Here is a 17,169-nt window from a genome sequence, read left to right as displayed (position 1 = left end):
ACATATGTGTATGAACAACCTATATCCGACAATTTTCCCCTGAGTTCAATTTTTTTCTTTTTTCTTTCTATTTTCTATCTTGTTTTTGTTATAAACATACATTATAAATATATATCCGTCTTGAGTGCACTTGTTAGTTTGGAATAACAATAAAGCTACTTCAAAGAGAGAAAGAGAGGGAATGGAAATATTGAAGGATAGAGAAAGAGAGAGAGAGAGAGAGAGAACTATGATCATAGACATACTAAAAACTAAGTTAATTGTTAGCTAAACAAAGGAAATACTTATAATAAACAACCTAAAAGATACCAATGTACTAGTTTTAATAAAACTTGTCTGAAATCTGAATGAATATCAATGGTTATGTGTGTGTGTGTGCGTATGTGTGAGTGTGTGCGTATGTGTGAGTTTCCGTCTGTCTGTCTGCGTTGGGCATTGAAAATAAAATTGAAGAAAAAAATAATGAAAAACTCGTAAATTTATATAAATGTATACTTCGATATGTACTCTACTATTTACTATTAAAATACTAACTACTACAACTACTATTATAATTACAATTACAAATACCGACTACAAATTACAATTACAATTAAATACAAGGATTACCTACAACTACTAATCGTAGACAAACCCCCAAGTCGACCCCAAACCCCAACGTATATTTAACTTATATACAATATACATACCAATATTTGTACATGGAGCCCCAACCAAGTGTAACTAAAAACTACCCTGAAAACAAAACAAAAAAAACAAGTAAAAATGCGTCGGGCATTTAGAATTTAAAATTCGTTCGGGATGCAAACCAATTTCAGTCTTAACTCGATGACAGTCCCAGAACTAAAAATAATAAAAAAAATTCAAAAGGAATAAAATTAAAAAAAAAAAACATATTTAAATATGAAAAAAAAAATATATATAAAAATAATTCGGTAGTAAGTGTGCAAGAATTACATACATACAAGGATATATAAAAGAAACAAATTGATAAACTAAATTAAATTGAAAATGTGTTTAAAATAATACTAACGGAAATAAGTGTATTTCAATATGACGAATCGAATAAAACAAATGAAAGAAATAATATGCGTAGCCTTAGACATTATTCAATTTTTATTACCTCTTCAAATTGTGTTATTAGCGGAGCATCTTCGGGCTTGATCTTGATAGGATTCGGATCAGGATGGAAATGGAACATCACTTTGGCCTCAATCTCCATGAGTTGGCTTCTGGCCATTCTTGCACATACTATCCAAATACGTAAAATAAGATAAATAGCGACAGAATTCGAGGAATGTATTCAGTTTATGTCGAAGTGACATCACTTTCAGATGGCGATAGTCATCGATCAGCGATCAGTTGTACCGAGATAAATTCTTTGTTAGTGAGTTTATCCGGGTTGTGTACTTTAGAAAGTTGGCTATCCGCTAACGTACAGAAGCCGATAAATTTCAATTTGTGCTGATCTGCTCCTGCCATTTTTGATTTTTCGGAATTTGCTGGAATTTCATCAGTTCAATTCAATTTTATCAACGGTTGCAAAATACAGATAATAATTTCAAAGTTTTTCCCATTGTATCGCTATGAATTACTGTTTGTAAAAGCCGGACACGTTTTGTTTTACTGGCTGGCTCCGATTTCCGATTTGTGTCAATTTAAATTCAATTTAAACTTACCGTTTGACGATGGTGTCACAATAACCGTTGAGTTCTTAACTAGTTATCGATATATCGATGTTTCCCAAATATTGGGAGTCAGTTGAATGGCCAAATCGTTATGGCCCGCCTATCGATATTTTTATCAATAGCACAATTTTGTTAAAATGTATCATTTTTTGTAAACTTATTTCTTTTTTACCTTCCATCTTAATATCAGAACACGAATTTAAGCGCTAGTTTTATTAATGTTGACGGTGTAGGGAATGGTGAAAAGGTAGACAGTACAATGAGCAGAAGGCAAACAGAGAATTATATGTATGTTTATTGTTTGTTTTCTTTTTGTTTGTTTTGCCGCAGTGGCACGCTGGCGATTTTTGTATAATTTCGGTTACTTGAGGAGAGATTAGATGCGACATGTCCGAGGTACGCATACGTCCGCGCCAAGTGCTCGTTTTGATTATTGTGTTTATTGTCATCCTGCTGATGGTGCATCGTAACGGCCAACGCATCTGCCAGGGCCCAGAGTATCTGCAGGCGATGTACTCAAAAGCCCAGGCGGACACGTTGCCCAAAATCTTTGCCATAACGCCCACGTATGCGCGGCCCGCACAAAAAGCGGAGCTAACCAGGTGATCATCAATTCCATCAATTCACAAAATGAATGAAATGCGTATAACAACAATAATTTTAGGCTTTCGCATTTGTTTATGCTGGTGCCGAATCTGCACTGGATCATTGTTGAGGATTCGAATGTTACCACGAAGCTGGTGCAGAATTTGCTGATCCGTGCCGGATTGCAGAATCGCTCTACGCAGCTAAACATTAAGACGACGGCGGAGTTCAAGCTGCAGAGCAAGGATCCAAATTGGATAAAGCCACGCGGCGTCGAGCAGCGTAATTTGGCGCTCGCCTGGCTGCGTTCACATGCGTCGCCCGATCGTCATGCGATTGTTTTCTTTATGGATGATGACAACTCCTATTCGGTGGAGTTGTTTGCCGAAATGGCTAAAATTCAGCCAGGGCGTGTGGGCATCTGGCCCGTCGGCTTAGTGGGCGGCCTAATGGTCGAGCGTCCGCTGCTCAATGGCGACAACAAGGTGGTTGGCTTCAATGCCGCCTGGCGGCCAGAGCGTCCATTTCCCCTCGATATGGCCGCATTTGGCATTAGCATCGATCTGTTCTTCAAGTATCCACAGGCGATATTCTCCTATAAAGTGCAGCGCGGCTATCAGGAGAGCGAAATTCTGCGCTACCTCACCACACGGGACCAACTGCAAACGCTGGCCAACAATTGTCGCGATGTGCTCGTCTGGCACACACGCACCGAGAAGACCAAGCTTAACTCCGAGGAGGCTCTGCAGCGTCAGAACAAGCGATCCGATGAGGGCATCGAGGTTTAGCAACTCCATTTACTTTACCCACTTCAACTGTGACGCAATCTGCGTCAATCTAGTGAATTTATATATGACTTAACTCAGTGTATTGTGTGTAATATTATAATACTTGTATCCTATTTGCCTCATGTCCAATTCAATGTTTAGTCAAGTGATCTATCATAAGAGTCTGTATAATGTGTTCATTTGTTTTTTTTTCTCTCAGATAATTCACTATTTTAAAGCAATATGTTCAATTAAGTGCTATTCATAAGTACTTAAGTAAAAACACAAGCTCTGCAAGGGCACAACCAATAAACGAACACTTCGTGTGCCAAAACGCTTTTTCTGTTGCTGATTGGTCTGTGTTGGCTGCTGGATGTATATGAAAATTAGAATTAAATAAAAACTTTACTCACAGCAATTTACTACAACTCCAAATCATTCGCTGATTTATTTTTTCAAACTATATTGGTGGTGTGATTGGGGTTGAGAGACCTTTATTGGTGGCATATCATATATTAAGTGGAGTAGTATCAGGCAGGCTTTTAAGTTGGGTTATCTTTGACATAAGCGAGCCGTGTGCACTCTTGCAGTTGAATTGAAGTCATTTTTTAGCTCATTTCATATTCGAAAAAACAATATTTATATTGAAAATAATTCCAAGAACTTATAGGTGGAATACTAAGCAATATCTTTGAGGACGTTGCGAAACACTCTGATACAAATAAGTAATCTAACAAAAGGTGCCACAGAGCAGGTTGGGTATAGCTATGAAACACCTATCTGCAAGGAGCCTCCTAGTAATCTAGGATGCCGATGCTTATCCTTAAAGGACATCTCCAATAACCTACCAAACAAATCTGACTATGACTGTAGCCATAAAAATTGTAGCTTTATCGATCTTATCGATTTCCTAGCCAAAAAAAAAATGATCAAATTGGAATATGCGGCAAGTAGGGGCCATAGGGATATATTACATTTATAACGAGAAATAGGTTTTAACATTTTATTATTGTCATTGAAATAGTTAACAATTATTGACTTTCATTTATTTTGTGTTTTTTATTACATATGAAAATGTATAGTTTCGTATATAGAAATACACATACCAAGTTAAACTGCAAAAGTTGCGTTATGCAATACATATTTATGAATGTATATAGAATAATATATATATTTAAATAAAAAAAACAATTTGATTCGATTCGGTTACGCGAAACTACATCATACATAATTATTTATCGATTAACGACGGTCACACTGAAGCGACAAACTATAGCCAGAATACAATGTGGATGGATAGAGGGGATAATGGGGTATATAGTCTATTCGTAATATCGAAATCGTTCGCTAAACTTTTTTCCACGAAAAACACATAAAACAAATATTACAATTAAAATTTAGCATTAACTATGATAATAATATAATAAAACTTGCAGTTAGATTTAGGCGTATCCCTGGGTGGCAATATAATATAGTATGTATAACTATGACATATATCTGAGGGTTGCTCTTGCGGCATAAAGGAACAAATGCAGCGACTATGCTGAAGCGATCTATATATATACACATATACATATATACTTATATATATATATATATATATATATGTATATATATAGATATATTTATATATGTATGTAGGTCTAAACTACAGTTAATGCTTAAGGAAACAACATAAAAGATCACACATATAATGAAAAGCAGAAAGCAACTTAAGATTTTTTTTAGTTTTTTTTTGTTTAGAAATAACACGAAATAAGAAACTGCTCTAACAATTTGAATTAAATTTCTCTCAAAACTATTCTAAAATGCAGCCACATACTATACATCTATTTATATATATATATATATAAACATTTTCTCATATATATATTTTTATGTATTCTTATGTTTAAGTTTGCTAAAAATGTGATTTTTTTTTTGTCGATTTCGTAACTCGCGCAAGAGAATTTTTGCATCATGTTTTGGTTTTCGGCTTTTATTACTATTTATGTATAACGCACAGGCATAACTGCTGTATTAATGTTGCAACAAGACGTACAAATATTTTTGACAAATATCGAAATATATATATATATATATGTATGCACATGCAACAATTGTCGTTAGTCGATTATTATGTTGTTGTTCGGTGTTCTTTGCTATGCATTCTCTTCTCGTATTCGCTCCGCTTATTCAAATGTTGTCTTTTCGTTTCGAGTATACATACACATAGATAAATATATATATATATAAATATAATATATATATATATATATATATATATATATATATATATAAAGATGCATGACGTATATATGAATATTCTTGCTCCATGAACGGACATTTTGTTGCATTGCTGCGGAGATTCACTTGTGTATACATACATATATTGTATATTTATGCCACATACTATATAGATGCATATATGGGGCGTGTCCAGCGATAAAACATTTAGAGAGTATAATGAACAAATGAAACAATTTTTGTTGAATTGAAAAGCATGCTCGCAGCAGTCTCTCTCCGGTGTCCATTCAATGATCAGGTGTTTTCCAGTTGTCAATTGTTGTCATTTTGTCAGTGAGATGTCCGTGTATTTGTGGGGTTAATCGAGTATCGGTCGATTGGCCGTTGGATTGGCCAACTGTGCTTAGATGGGCACATAGTTGCCCTTGGGCTTGTAGAAGAGCTGTCCCCGGAATAGACGACGGCGTATCTCGCTGGCGAGCAGACGCTTCTCCTTTTGGATCTTCTTGAGCACACCCTTGTTCTCCTGGGCGCGACGCGACAAATATGGCAGCACCTCCTCAACGGGGCCGTATGGTATATACTTGTATGCCGAGTAGCCGGCTTGACCTGTGTAGGAAGCGTTGAGAGTTAATGTATTGGTATGGATCGATAGATATTTGACTTGTGGTGCTCACCCAGCGGGAAGGTGATGTAATCACACATGCCTAGCAATTGACCAAAACAGATGACCTTATCCTCCGGCGAAATGCCAATGGATTTCATATTCTCAATGGCAAAGCGGACAGTGTCCTCGTTGTGCGAGGCAACCATGATGCCAATTTTACGAGCATCCTCGCCGGAATCCTTAAGTACCTGTGGACAGGACAACGATGCAAAACTTAAATGAAATTGTGTCATTTGAAATGGAGATGGTGGCTTGCCTTAATACGACGCAGGCACTCGGCTAGCGTCTTATGGTACATATCTGTGGTGGCCTCAAAGTTGGGATTCACCGGATCGGCATAGCCCAGCGCTTGGGCGCGTGCCCGTTCCTGTTCCATGTATGCACCGCGCACCAGCTTGGCGCCAAAATAGAAATTCTGTCGCTTCGCCTGCTCCAGATCAGTGCCCACCTGCAATACGGCAAAGCAAAAGTCAACTCAAATCGAAATGGCTATCGGGGTAAGGTAAACATCACCTCACGGAAGGCCTCACGCAAATAGCATTGATAGGTATTGAATACTATGGCCTTGTCCTTGTTGTACTTGCGCATCATCTCAAGCGTAATGCGCGAGATTGCTGGCTGGAAGTAAGTTTGCTCTGCATCAATCATAATGCGCACATCCAGCTCAGCAGCAGTCTGAAGAAAAGAAGGGTTGCAGTTAAATACAAATAAATGTGTGCAATTCATTTTTCATTTGTTTTACCTTTACAATTGTGTTTAGACGACGTATCATATTTCTAAACATCTCCTCCTCTTTGGGCTCTATTTGTGAGATCAGACGACGCATTTGACCCGTTATCGGATCGGGTACGCGAAATGTATCGCTCAGCTGTGAATCCTCATCCACAATGCCCGACCAGGGAAACAGATGCAATATGCTAAACAACAGAGAGACATACAGAGAGAGAGTGAGAGATGAATAAATGGAACGTATATATCTATATCTATATCTAAATATATAAAAAGCTTAAGCTATACTTAGGCTGTCATTTCATTAAAGATTCTTACTAGTCATGTGTCTTCAATTAATGGTTACGAGAGGCTTTCAATTCATTGCTGAATGTAATCACTCAAAATAGTTTGGAGTTTAGTAATCGCTCAAAAACAAAAAAACCTGTTAGATGATTAATTTATAATAGCGAAATTCAAGTGAATGATTTATAAATGAGCTTTCTAATAACGTAAGTTAATTTATACATCTAATGACAAAGTTGCCGACTCTTTCATACATTTTGTTACATATATATATTTATATGTACAAAGAAAAATGATTGGTTTTGGAACGCACCCCTCCTTGTCCGAGGTAACATTCTGCAAGAACGCTTGCACATCCTTGTTGTCGCCAACGCTGGCATAATACTTCTCGAGATCCTTAATGGTCTTGTGATGGGTGAGCACATTGCCCTGACCGCCAACAAGTGCCTCCATATATTTACGTGTGCGCATTATGACCTCGGATAGTTGCAACTATTAAAAACAAGCCAGTTAGTTAGTGAATGCAATTAAATATATATATCTATATATGTATAGAGAATGCTGTTCTATATACACACATACGAACACACATATATATATATTTATATAGCTTACCAGCAACTGTGGACGGCCCAGTGCGGTCAGTTTGATGGCTGTGATGCCAGTTCCGAAGGTGGCGCCTGTTGTTGCAAGTTGTTGTTATTGTTGTGGTTGTTGTTCGGAAATGAGAAGCATTTGAAAGGTAAGTGAGTGCATGAATGCAAGGCAAGTCGAGACGAGTCGAGTCGAGTCGAGGCGAGGCAAGGCGTGGCATTGCCGCAGGCGCTTTAGCCAATTGATCTACTCGTTACACATGCAATTGATACAATTTACACACACACACACACACACACAGACACACACATACTGTGCACACACACGCAATGTTTACAGAATAAATCAGTCTAAATCTAATACGAGAAACAAAACAAAACAAATCAAATGAAGCAAAAAAAGCAAACAAATAAATAGATTTTGACTTTGAGTCTCGAGTTGCATTTCTTTTTATGGTTTTTGATTAACGTTTTATTAAGCAGGCTGGCTTACCCTCGGCCTTAGCACGAGGCTCTCTGGCATCATCATCTGGCCAACATACACACACACACACACACACACACACACACACACACACACACACACACACACACACACACACATACACATACGCACACACACACACATATATATACACATTCACATACATACAAATTGGCACATTTCAGTTTTTGGTTAGTATTCGAATTTTTTGTATTCATTTTTGGCGTTTAGTTCCGATTCATTTCAGTTTGTTGCAGTTGCAACAATAATCGTTAATAGAAATTTTTTTTCGTTTGTTTTTTTTTTGGATTTGGGAAGCGGGCCGCCGTCGGTTTTGCATTTGGTTGGCGGTTACGTAACGGTTTTCAAATAGTGAGTGGTGAGAAAGAAAGACGCATTCGGAAGAAAATTAATCAAAATTATAAACAAACTCATATACATATATATATATGCATATATATATATATATATATTACACATAATTCAGAGTAGTTGGAAGCTAAAGATACGTCTACAAACGGCTAATAAATATAAATTATAAAAGATAAGCATATATAATCCCTATCATAAACATAATCACCAAAAATCCTACAAATCATGGCAACGAAAACAAAAGTGCAAAAATCATAATTGATATCCTTGCACATGAAATACAAATAGGCTAAGCGGAACCTAACTTTTTCTTGCTCCTATAAATGGTCCTAGCTCAATTCAAACTCAACAAGATATAAGGAATAACGGTTATCATAGGCATACCCCGGATGCATATAAATAGTGATCATTATTTGACTTGACTTCGCTGTGACATATTCTTTAGCAGGATCGAGACCCGATCCGTTTTTCAATAACGGATACAAGCCAAGTTGCAACGAGATAGCTTTAAAGCTGAGCAAATTTCCCTTTTAAAGTAGAAATGGGTATAAATAATGGGGATATGCACACAAACGGACAGCCTGACAAGAATACATATATATATATATATTGAAGTCAGAGACGACTTTTACGACAAAATTATAAAACTTTCCTCCTTTCTTAATTACTTTAGCTGCTCTCAGTTGACATTTCCGCAGGGATTACAAATGCGGATTGTTTTTTGTTTTTTTGCCGGTTTGCAAATATTTAATACAAGTGAAAAAAGCGAGTTGGAAAAGAGCTGTAAAGCGGCACGCAATAGTTGACCTTTAGAGTGACCCCTTCACCAATTAAGCGAGAAATAATGGAACAATAAAAAAGGGTAGAGCTTAATGCACACAGGGGATGCAGATGCACATGCATTAAACACGTATGCTTCGAATGGGGGGGTTGGGGGGGGGGGATTGTTTGCTTACCGGAAACCGCCTCCAGACACTTGATGAAGGTCTCCATGTTGCGCTCACAGGTGGCCTCGTTCAGATAGAAATAGGTGCGAGCGCTGCTCACCTTGTAGCGACGATCGGCAAATGATTTGTCCACATGATATTGGGGCAAGGCGCCCGCATCCTTCACATTATCACCGGCGCTCGAAACGGAAGATCTGATAAAGAATAAGTGAACAACGGTGATAACAACAGTGCCACAATTTGAATTGGAGCTGAATTTGGTTGCATTTGGTACTCACTCAACTTCACGCTTCTCGGCCTCCTCCTGGGAGATGTCCTCTTCGACGGAATAATCAAGGATGGGCTTGACGCCAAACGAGCGAAGTCTGCGCCGGCCACGAATTAAATAGCGAAAAGATTAGAGCGAAAAAGTTTAGCATTAGAAATGCAGCTGAAAATTCGGCCTTTAAACGTTTTGCAAAACAAAAAGATTTCTTGTGTTGATGGAGTCGGGGGGTGGTGGGTTGACGGTGTGGGGGGAACGCACGAGTGTGAATATACATGAATATATATATATATATATATATATATATATATATATATATTTTTTTTTTTTTTAATTACTGCATTAAACTCGTTTGTGCGTGCAAAAGTGCGTTTAATATGCAAATTACAGTACAACTTCAACATAAAGGAAAATACATAGAAAATAAATTGTTGTTTTTTTAAGTATTCGATAATATATGGATATATATGTATTTTCTTTGATGGAATTGTACATATGGGAATCGGATGTGGAAGAAGCGATCCCGAAATCAACATGCCACATGCCACAAATGAGCGTTGCATTAGTTCAAGTTAGTTGAATCGATTCGAATTTGAGTTGAGTTTGATATATATTCTTTATATGGTGTTTAGTCAATGTTGGTTATTATTATTATTATTGGATGATTAGGCATGGGCTTAGGGTACGGATACGGTTTGGGCACCTCTCAAGCGTGGGCACAATCGTGTGGCGATTTTCGCCGGCCACAAAGTGCCCGTAAAAGCTGGACTTCATCAGAATCACAAATAGTCTGCTGCCCAGCACGGTACGAGCGACTTTTAAAAGCTTTTTTTTTTTTGAGAATGTAGAAAGCGTTGCACATCGTTTATCATTGAGCGGTTATCGGATATCGATAACGTTACAGCATTGTCGATTGTTGTTCGCATTTTTTTTTTTTTTTGCAGTAGTTTTTTGTTGTTGTTTTATCATTTTTATTTTTGTAATTAATTTGTTTTTTTTTTTAATTTTTGGTTGGTTTTGCATAGCACAACAGCAAAGCAAGAGAGACAGAGAGCGAAATGTACAATGGAGAAAAAGAAAAAAAGAAAGAAGAAAAATATCGCGTTAGTGCATTCAATATACGTTTTACAATTACCTTTCCAGTGTGGGTATTATCTTGATCTGATCCTCGCCAGCAACAAAATGGCCATAGAAAGATGCCTTCATCAATGCTGTAAATAACCTTTTACCCAATATTTTGTTTGCCAGTTTCAAAAGCTGCGATAATTTCGTTTTTAGACAACATTTTAAAGAAGTTTGTTTTTTTTTGTATATATATTGTATATATATATATATATATATATGTGTGTATATATTTACATAAATTTAAATATTTTTGGGTTTTTAGTTAATTGCGAAATTTCAATGACTACAAAGAATACGTAAATAGAAGCGGTGGCAAATTGTGATGAGAATGGCGGGCACCAGAATTCGTCGAACGAGAAAATAAATTACAAATATTCTCGATAAAATTTAACTCATGTTTTCTACCTCAAGCAAAGCAACGCAATCATTTTAAAGCACATATGTATGTATGTCGCCCTCTCGCTCGCACACCCACAAGATGGATAGAAGACCAAAGTCAAAAATTGTATTATTTGCAGCTTGTTATGGTTCAGTGTTGTTGCTTTGTTGTTGTTCACGTTTCAACGTGCATAAATCATTTGGACGACAGCCAAATACAAATGCGAAAGCACAGCGACAGATAGAAGAGAATCCGTATAACAAAAAAGTCGTGTGATCGTGTCAAGGCTAAGCAAGATGACAAAGCGAAAGCAAAACGAACAAAGAGTGAAGAAAGTGGCGAGCGAGAGAGAAAGAGAGAGAGAGAGAGAGAAAGAGAGAGAGAGAGAAAGAGAGAGAGAGAAAGAGAGAGAGAGAAAGAGAGTGAGAGCGGGAGGGGTTCGAGCGGAGGTAAATGTGCTGCGAAGCAATTAATAAGACGTCAAACAGCTGCCAAAAGTAAAGAAGTCATTGAACGTTGCTCGCTCACAGGATCGAATTTATCTGTACAAAACGGACCGGTTATTGAGTGAAAAGGGGGAAGAGGGAAGGGAGTGCAGAAAGAATGATTAAACAAGTGTACACAAACATTTCTACATGCTAAAAACATGTGAAAACCAAAACTGGTTACATAAAACTGTCTGCTCAGATATTCGACTATTTTTTTCTTATTTTTTTTTTTTTGGCTAAAGTGTCGATTGCTAAAAAGACAAGCAGGTGTTCGCTGTGAGCTGTGTTGCCCCCGCGTCGCGTCACGAGACCTGTCAGCATACTGCCTACAGATATGAACCGCAAATAGAACGAAATACGGCTGAAAAAGAAATAAACAGCTAACGATTAAGTGTTGCCAACATATACATATGCATAAATGCATACAAACATACAGATTGCTTACACGACTACTGCTAAATTCACTGCAATCAATTTTTTATATGAATCGATCAAACTGCAAACTAATCGATAAGCGAACACACACTCACATATATATATATATATATATGTATATATATTTCAAACAAAACGTATACGTAATACAGCAATACACTCATATGCATGTGTGCATGTGTATACAACATGGGCGAAGAGTAAGAGAGAGAGAGAGAAAGAGAGAGAGCGCTGCTTCTTCCACTATCTTTGTAGTTGCTGCGAATGGCGATTTGATTGGCGCACTTTTGGGGGCCTGCCTGCCTGAGAAGCTTACACTTACATACTTAAGTGTATGTATGTGTGTTAGTGTTTGTCTGAACTTCTGACTAACGCGTTGTTGCTGGCGTCTACTTGACTGTCTGACAGTCTATCGTTCAGATACTGTAACACAACAACGGCCTCACACAAGGTCATTCAAATGCACATGATTTACTCGCTAACTGACTCACACACACACACACACATAGACACACTCAAACACTCGACAGCATCCCCGCCCCTCCCCACACCAGCCTTCCACACAAGCGAACACAAATTGGCGTGGCAATTAGAAGCGCATTCAAATTTTGATATGTCATTAAAAAAGCCATCAACAGAATCCGACAAAGGAGACTCGTGGTAGGGAGGGAGGAGGGAAGCCAGATCAACTGACATACATAAATCAAATAGTGCATATGTGTGCTGTGGGGGATATCGCAGTAATTACTACTGATCTTTTCTGAAATACAAATTGCAAGAGAGAATGGAAGAGAATGAAAGATTGACGATTGCAGATTGCACACAGGAGCCCCAGGGGTGAAAGCGATATGAAGAACTAAATCTGAGCTTTGACTCAGGGCTGACTAACAGATCAGAGAGGGGGGATCGAGTTGATCACCCGCAAGCAACACACAACTGCAATCTAAAGAGAATAATTGTGTAAAAGAGAGAATAGAGAAGAGAGAGCAAAATAAATTTCAATATGCGCTCTCTTCACTTACCTTCATGTTATGCTCGACGAGCTTCTCGCTCGAACAGACCATGTAGACCATATAGGCGCGGACGAGTTCCCACGTTGTCTTACTCTTAAATGCGGCAATTGGATCATTGAAGCTCACATCGAGTGGATCGCGTTGCGGTTGGCCTTCCTGTGGCGGTTGTACCGACTTCGCAGCACCCTTCGCTGCTCCCCGTCTGCCGCTCTCGTCCAACACTTCAGCGATTGCCACCTGTGCCTGCTGTTCGCGCGCTGCCGAATGTAAGCAGCGCGCGCTGCTCACAAATTGATTCTGCCAGAGCAGCAGCAGCAGCTGTTGTTGCTGTTGTCGCTGCAGAATGTTGCTGCTGCCAATCCTGCTGCCGCTGCTGCTGCATGTCGCTGTATGTAAACATCTTTGCTGATAACGTTTACCGTTGTTAACAGACGCTGCGGCGGCTGCTGCTGCTGCAAAAGTACCGTTACTGCTGCCGCTACTATTGCGAGTGTAGCAAACGAATTTAATTGTTGTACGCTGAGTGCTTAGCGAACGGAGTTGAGCCATTACAAACGGAGTGAGTACTGAGTGCGAATTGCTATTGTTTTTGCTATTGTTGTTTCGATTCCTCTTTCGTCTTTTGCTGTTTGAGAAGCAGCACTCAAAACTTGTGTTGTGCGCTTCTCGTTGGATTTCAGTTTTGACTCACGTTCGGCTCGTGGTGCTTGGTCTGTTCGCCGCTGCTACTGTTTGCTTACTCCCAAAAATGTGATGATGAAAAATGTCACAGCTGACTTAGTATTTTTCTTTTGCTTTGCCTTGATGTGCGTAATGTTGATTTATTCGAGCTTTTTCTCTCTCTATGCAAGAAGCTGTCGTCCACATTATACACATGTGTTATACAACAGTCGCCAAAAGGGGGAAGAAACAAAATACAAAAAATATTAGACACTGAGAGAGTGAGAGAGCTTAGAGCGTGCACAGAACACACAAATTTGACACACACATACACACACAATTGTAGTTCTCTCATACACACACCGTAAACTAAACAATGTGCACTAAAAATTAAATTAAAAACGAATTTCAATATTGGGCTGCGAAGCTTCTGCATAAATTGCTTCTGACTTTGCTTGTGTTATGTGTTGTACCTGCTTTTTTTTGTCTGTTTGTCGCTGCTCTGATTTTTTCTTTTTGATTACGTTTTGCGCTACGTACGCCGAACGTTTTGCCACGGCAAAAGCACAGTTCAAACTGTCAAGACGACAGCGGCGAAATGACTAACGAAGGCGCACGAGATGAGAGCAACGAGACCGAACACGGCCTACGAGCGCACACACGAACGAACTGCAGGCAGCACCAGGCAAGCAGGCGGCCCGCAATCAGGCACATTCATCCTGCGCTGCTGTCTTCGTCTCTTTTCGCTTACATAACAGCAGCAGCGGCAGTGTTGCCATCTTTTAAACAGTAATCAGGCTAGTTCTTTTATGGCGAATTGGAATGTAAAAAAGATAGTTTAAATTTTAAAAAATTAAGATTTCACTGTTCTAAAATATTCACTTCGAATTAATAGCTCTGCAATTCGGTTTGTTTCGACCCATTTGTATAATTCTTTACAACTATTTTTAGCTATCTTATTAGATTATTATAATTCATTTAATAAATATTACATATCTTATTGGATAATTATTTAAATGTTTCATGCATGTGGTTTTTATGAATTCACTACCTAACTCTGACACCAACAATTCTAATTGGTTTTACCTTTGCTTATGATACAGATTGAAAATATATAAGAAATTTATTTGTCATGATAATGTAATAGCCGAATAGCCGAACTTTCGTCAGCACTCTTTCAGAAAAATGTAATTTGAAGGCATTAAAAACACCGAAAGTGGCAACACTAAAGTGGTCGCGACCCACGAACCCCCGCCCATTCGAGTCGAAGAACTTTGCTGCGTGACGTCAGACGCGCACAAGCCTCCTCTAAATATATATATGTATATTTATTTATGTGTATCACTGTGGATGGGATTCGCTTTGATTTAATTGGTGCTGAATTTCGGTATTACTAATTCGAAAAATAATAAATAATAATAATTAGATCTCGCTGCCGTTTAAATAAAAATGCGCGACAACAAGAAGAGGAGGAGAAGCGAAGACCAACAATTGTCGTCTGCGAGAGAAACCACTAATTGCTGTTAATTAAAAAACGTGCAAAAGCACTAACCAACCAACCAACCCCCCCCCCCCACACAACATATGCTCATTCCCACTCATTCGATTGCGAATGTTTCGTTTAATTTATTAGCGTCACGCTAAATGCAACAGCAGACGAGACGCAGCCGTCGTAACCGCAGTCAAGCAATCAAATTAAAATAAAACTTAGCGGGTTTCATTCCACACACAGATTTCATTACATTTAATTATCGATGCTGCTGCGATGGATGATAGACAGAGAGCAGCAGCAGATAGAAATCGAAATGCGTTTGGCGTCGTGCAAGTCGCACAACAAAAAGTGCAATTTCATCAAAAGAAACTGTTTTGGTTTTTGTTTTTTCTGGTTGTATTCGCTTACTAGAATAATTGTATTTACAGTTATATAACCGTTTCGTGTTCTCGTCACACACTAACAGAGATCCTTCTATTATAACGCCCACACATACACACACATGCATGCGTACATTGAAATTGTGCTCCTTGTGACGTGTTTGTTTTTTCTGTATATTTCGAATGCACAATTACAGAATTGACATACAAATTTTCGCCGCATTCTGTTCACCAACACACGGTCCAGCAACACTTTCAATTTCTGTTGCGCTTTTCTTTTTGCCGAACACTGTCACATTTTAAGCAACAACGATTCAAAGACCAAAAAAACACATTTTTTGTATAAAAAATAGAATTCACATTGTGAATAAACAAAATTTGACAACAACCGCAATGCAGCACATTTCCTACCTCTTTCATACAAATGAGTTTATTTTGTTTTTATTTGTTGCTGCCGTTGTTGTGTTGTTGTTGATTTGTTTAAACTGTTGGTTGTTGTCGTCGGTTTGTCGGTTCGCACGAATAACGTCCGTCAACTGTAAGGGTCTGAATGTGCGAGCAAACTAAATTAAGGCCAACAACATTGCTGCTGGCGAAAGCTCTCGCGAAGCTTCCGACTGGGTCGAAACCGAAACCAAAATCGCGTGAAGCAGTCGCAGCAGCGAGTAAGGGAAACAACAGTGGCAATGGCGGCTCGCAACGCCAGCTGTTTGCTAATGTCGCTGCTAACTTTTTCAATTATTTGCTTTGCACGTGAGCGCGTTGGACGTAAGTGCACGTAAATCACGCGCTCGCCATTTTTATTTTGTTCAATACAAGTTTTAACAGCACGATCCTTGATAAGTTTGCTTTACTTATTTGTTTTTTTTTTGTCTTCTGCTCGTCCAATTGGAATGCTTGAGCTTATCTACGCAGCAGACGGTTGGCTAGCCGCTTATCTGCCCCTCTTTATCTTGTGCACACACACATACAACGGAACGCCGGCAAATAGTTCACTGCTGTTGCGCATCTGGCAGCGCCAAAAACAAAAACGGGCAATTTTACCGTACATCGATTGTTATCGATTTGTGCGTTGTTCAAAATTGAAATTTAAAAGTCGCATTCATTTTGTATGAATATATATTGTATGTATATATATATATATATATATATATATATATATAATGTATATGTTTGCATGTTTCCACTTTCACAATAGATAATAGATAATAAATTATAGCTAAAATGTGTATTAGAAATAATAATAATATTAATTAACAGTTAATAAGCGCAGCACATATGCATATATTCTCTATTATTGTTGTTGCTCTTGCTTTTTAAAACTTAACAATCAATCGAGAAGCAACAAAAACAAGTTTTGAGAAAAAACACATCTTTCAAAGCGATTACAAAAAAAAAAAGTAGAAGGATGAAACAAATAACAAATTACTAAAAATAAACGATAAAGATATGTCGCTTTTGGCATAATTGTTAAATCAGATCGAAAACATTTTTCGCTCTCTTTCACTGCACTTAACTTTAACATTTCCGCTCGTTGCTTATACATATGTGTTGTTGTTGTTGTTTTCTTATTATTGACTAAATTGTAG

The 17,169-nt window shown here is 38.2% G+C and overlaps 2 protein-coding genes across 4 annotated transcripts; one reads left to right on the top strand and one right to left on the bottom strand.

Annotated features, from left to right (window-relative positions):
- Nucleotides 1-1,852: 1,852 nt before the first annotated feature.
- On the top strand, nucleotides 1,853-3,374 carry LOC6565886 (galactosylgalactosylxylosylprotein 3-beta-glucuronosyltransferase I). Its single transcript, XM_001992513.2, has 3 exons — nucleotides 1,853-1,935; nucleotides 2,019-2,290; nucleotides 2,353-3,374. Exons 2-3 carry the CDS (start codon nucleotides 2,076-2,078, stop codon nucleotides 3,059-3,061), a joined length of 924 nt encoding a protein of 307 aa, XP_001992549.1. The 5' UTR covers nucleotides 1,853-1,935; nucleotides 2,019-2,075; the 3' UTR covers nucleotides 3,062-3,374.
- A 2,000-nt stretch (nucleotides 3,375-5,374) lies between these two features.
- On the bottom strand, nucleotides 5,375-16,038 carry LOC6565885 (proline dehydrogenase 1, mitochondrial). Of its 3 annotated transcripts, none has more exons than XM_001992512.3 (12): nucleotides 15,992-16,038; nucleotides 13,058-13,902; nucleotides 10,744-10,865; nucleotides 9,622-9,708; nucleotides 9,353-9,537; nucleotides 7,563-7,627; nucleotides 7,261-7,439; nucleotides 6,676-6,850; nucleotides 6,447-6,608; nucleotides 6,190-6,381; nucleotides 5,944-6,121; nucleotides 5,375-5,875 (listed from the first exon to the last, which is right to left on the bottom strand). In XM_001992512.3, the coding sequence occupies exons 2-12, from the start codon at nucleotides 13,595-13,597 to the stop codon at nucleotides 5,670-5,672; spliced, it is 2,091 nt and encodes a 696-aa protein (XP_001992548.1). In that variant the 5' UTR covers nucleotides 13,598-13,902; nucleotides 15,992-16,038; the 3' UTR covers nucleotides 5,375-5,669. The 3 variants fall into 3 exon arrangements, with proteins under 3 accessions (XP_001992548.1, XP_032594531.1, XP_032594529.1); XM_032738640.1 differs by lacking the exon at nucleotides 10,744-10,865 and adding an exon at nucleotides 10,312-10,433; XM_032738638.2 differs by lacking the exons at nucleotides 10,744-10,865; nucleotides 15,992-16,038 and adding exons at nucleotides 10,312-10,433; nucleotides 14,182-14,252.
- Between the last annotated feature and the right edge of the window lie 1,131 nt (nucleotides 16,039-17,169).

Source organism: Drosophila grimshawi, unplaced genomic scaffold (assembly GCF_018153295.1).
Source record: "Drosophila grimshawi isolate 15287-2541.00 unplaced genomic scaffold, ASM1815329v1 contig_848, whole genome shotgun sequence".
NCBI classification, from domain to species: Eukaryota; Metazoa; Arthropoda; class Insecta; order Diptera; family Drosophilidae; genus Drosophila; species Drosophila grimshawi.
Note: the sequence above shows the minus strand (reverse complement) of the source record. Positions and strands in the feature narration are given on the sequence as shown.

Bases quoted from the DNA above. Each gene is read 5' to 3' on its own strand.
- LOC6565885 (XM_001992512.3), bottom strand. From the start codon at position 13,597: ATGGCTCAACTCCGTTCGCTAAGCACTCAGCGTACAACAATTAAATTC. The intron at 9,538-9,621 runs GTGAGTACCAAA...ATTCTTTATCAG, and splicing joins GCCGAGAAGCGTGAAGTTGA to ATCTTCCGTTTCGAGCGCCG. The intron at 6,851-7,260 runs GTGCGTTCCAAA...TCTGTTGTTTAG, and splicing joins GTTACCTCGGACAAGGAGGG to CATATTGCATCTGTTTCCCT.
- LOC6565886 (XM_001992513.2), top strand. From the start codon at position 2,076: ATGTCCGAGGTACGCATACGTCCGCGCCAAGTGCTCGTTTTGATTATT. The intron at 2,291-2,352 runs GTGATCATCAAT...CAATAATTTTAG, and splicing joins CAAAAAGCGGAGCTAACCAG to GCTTTCGCATTTGTTTATGC.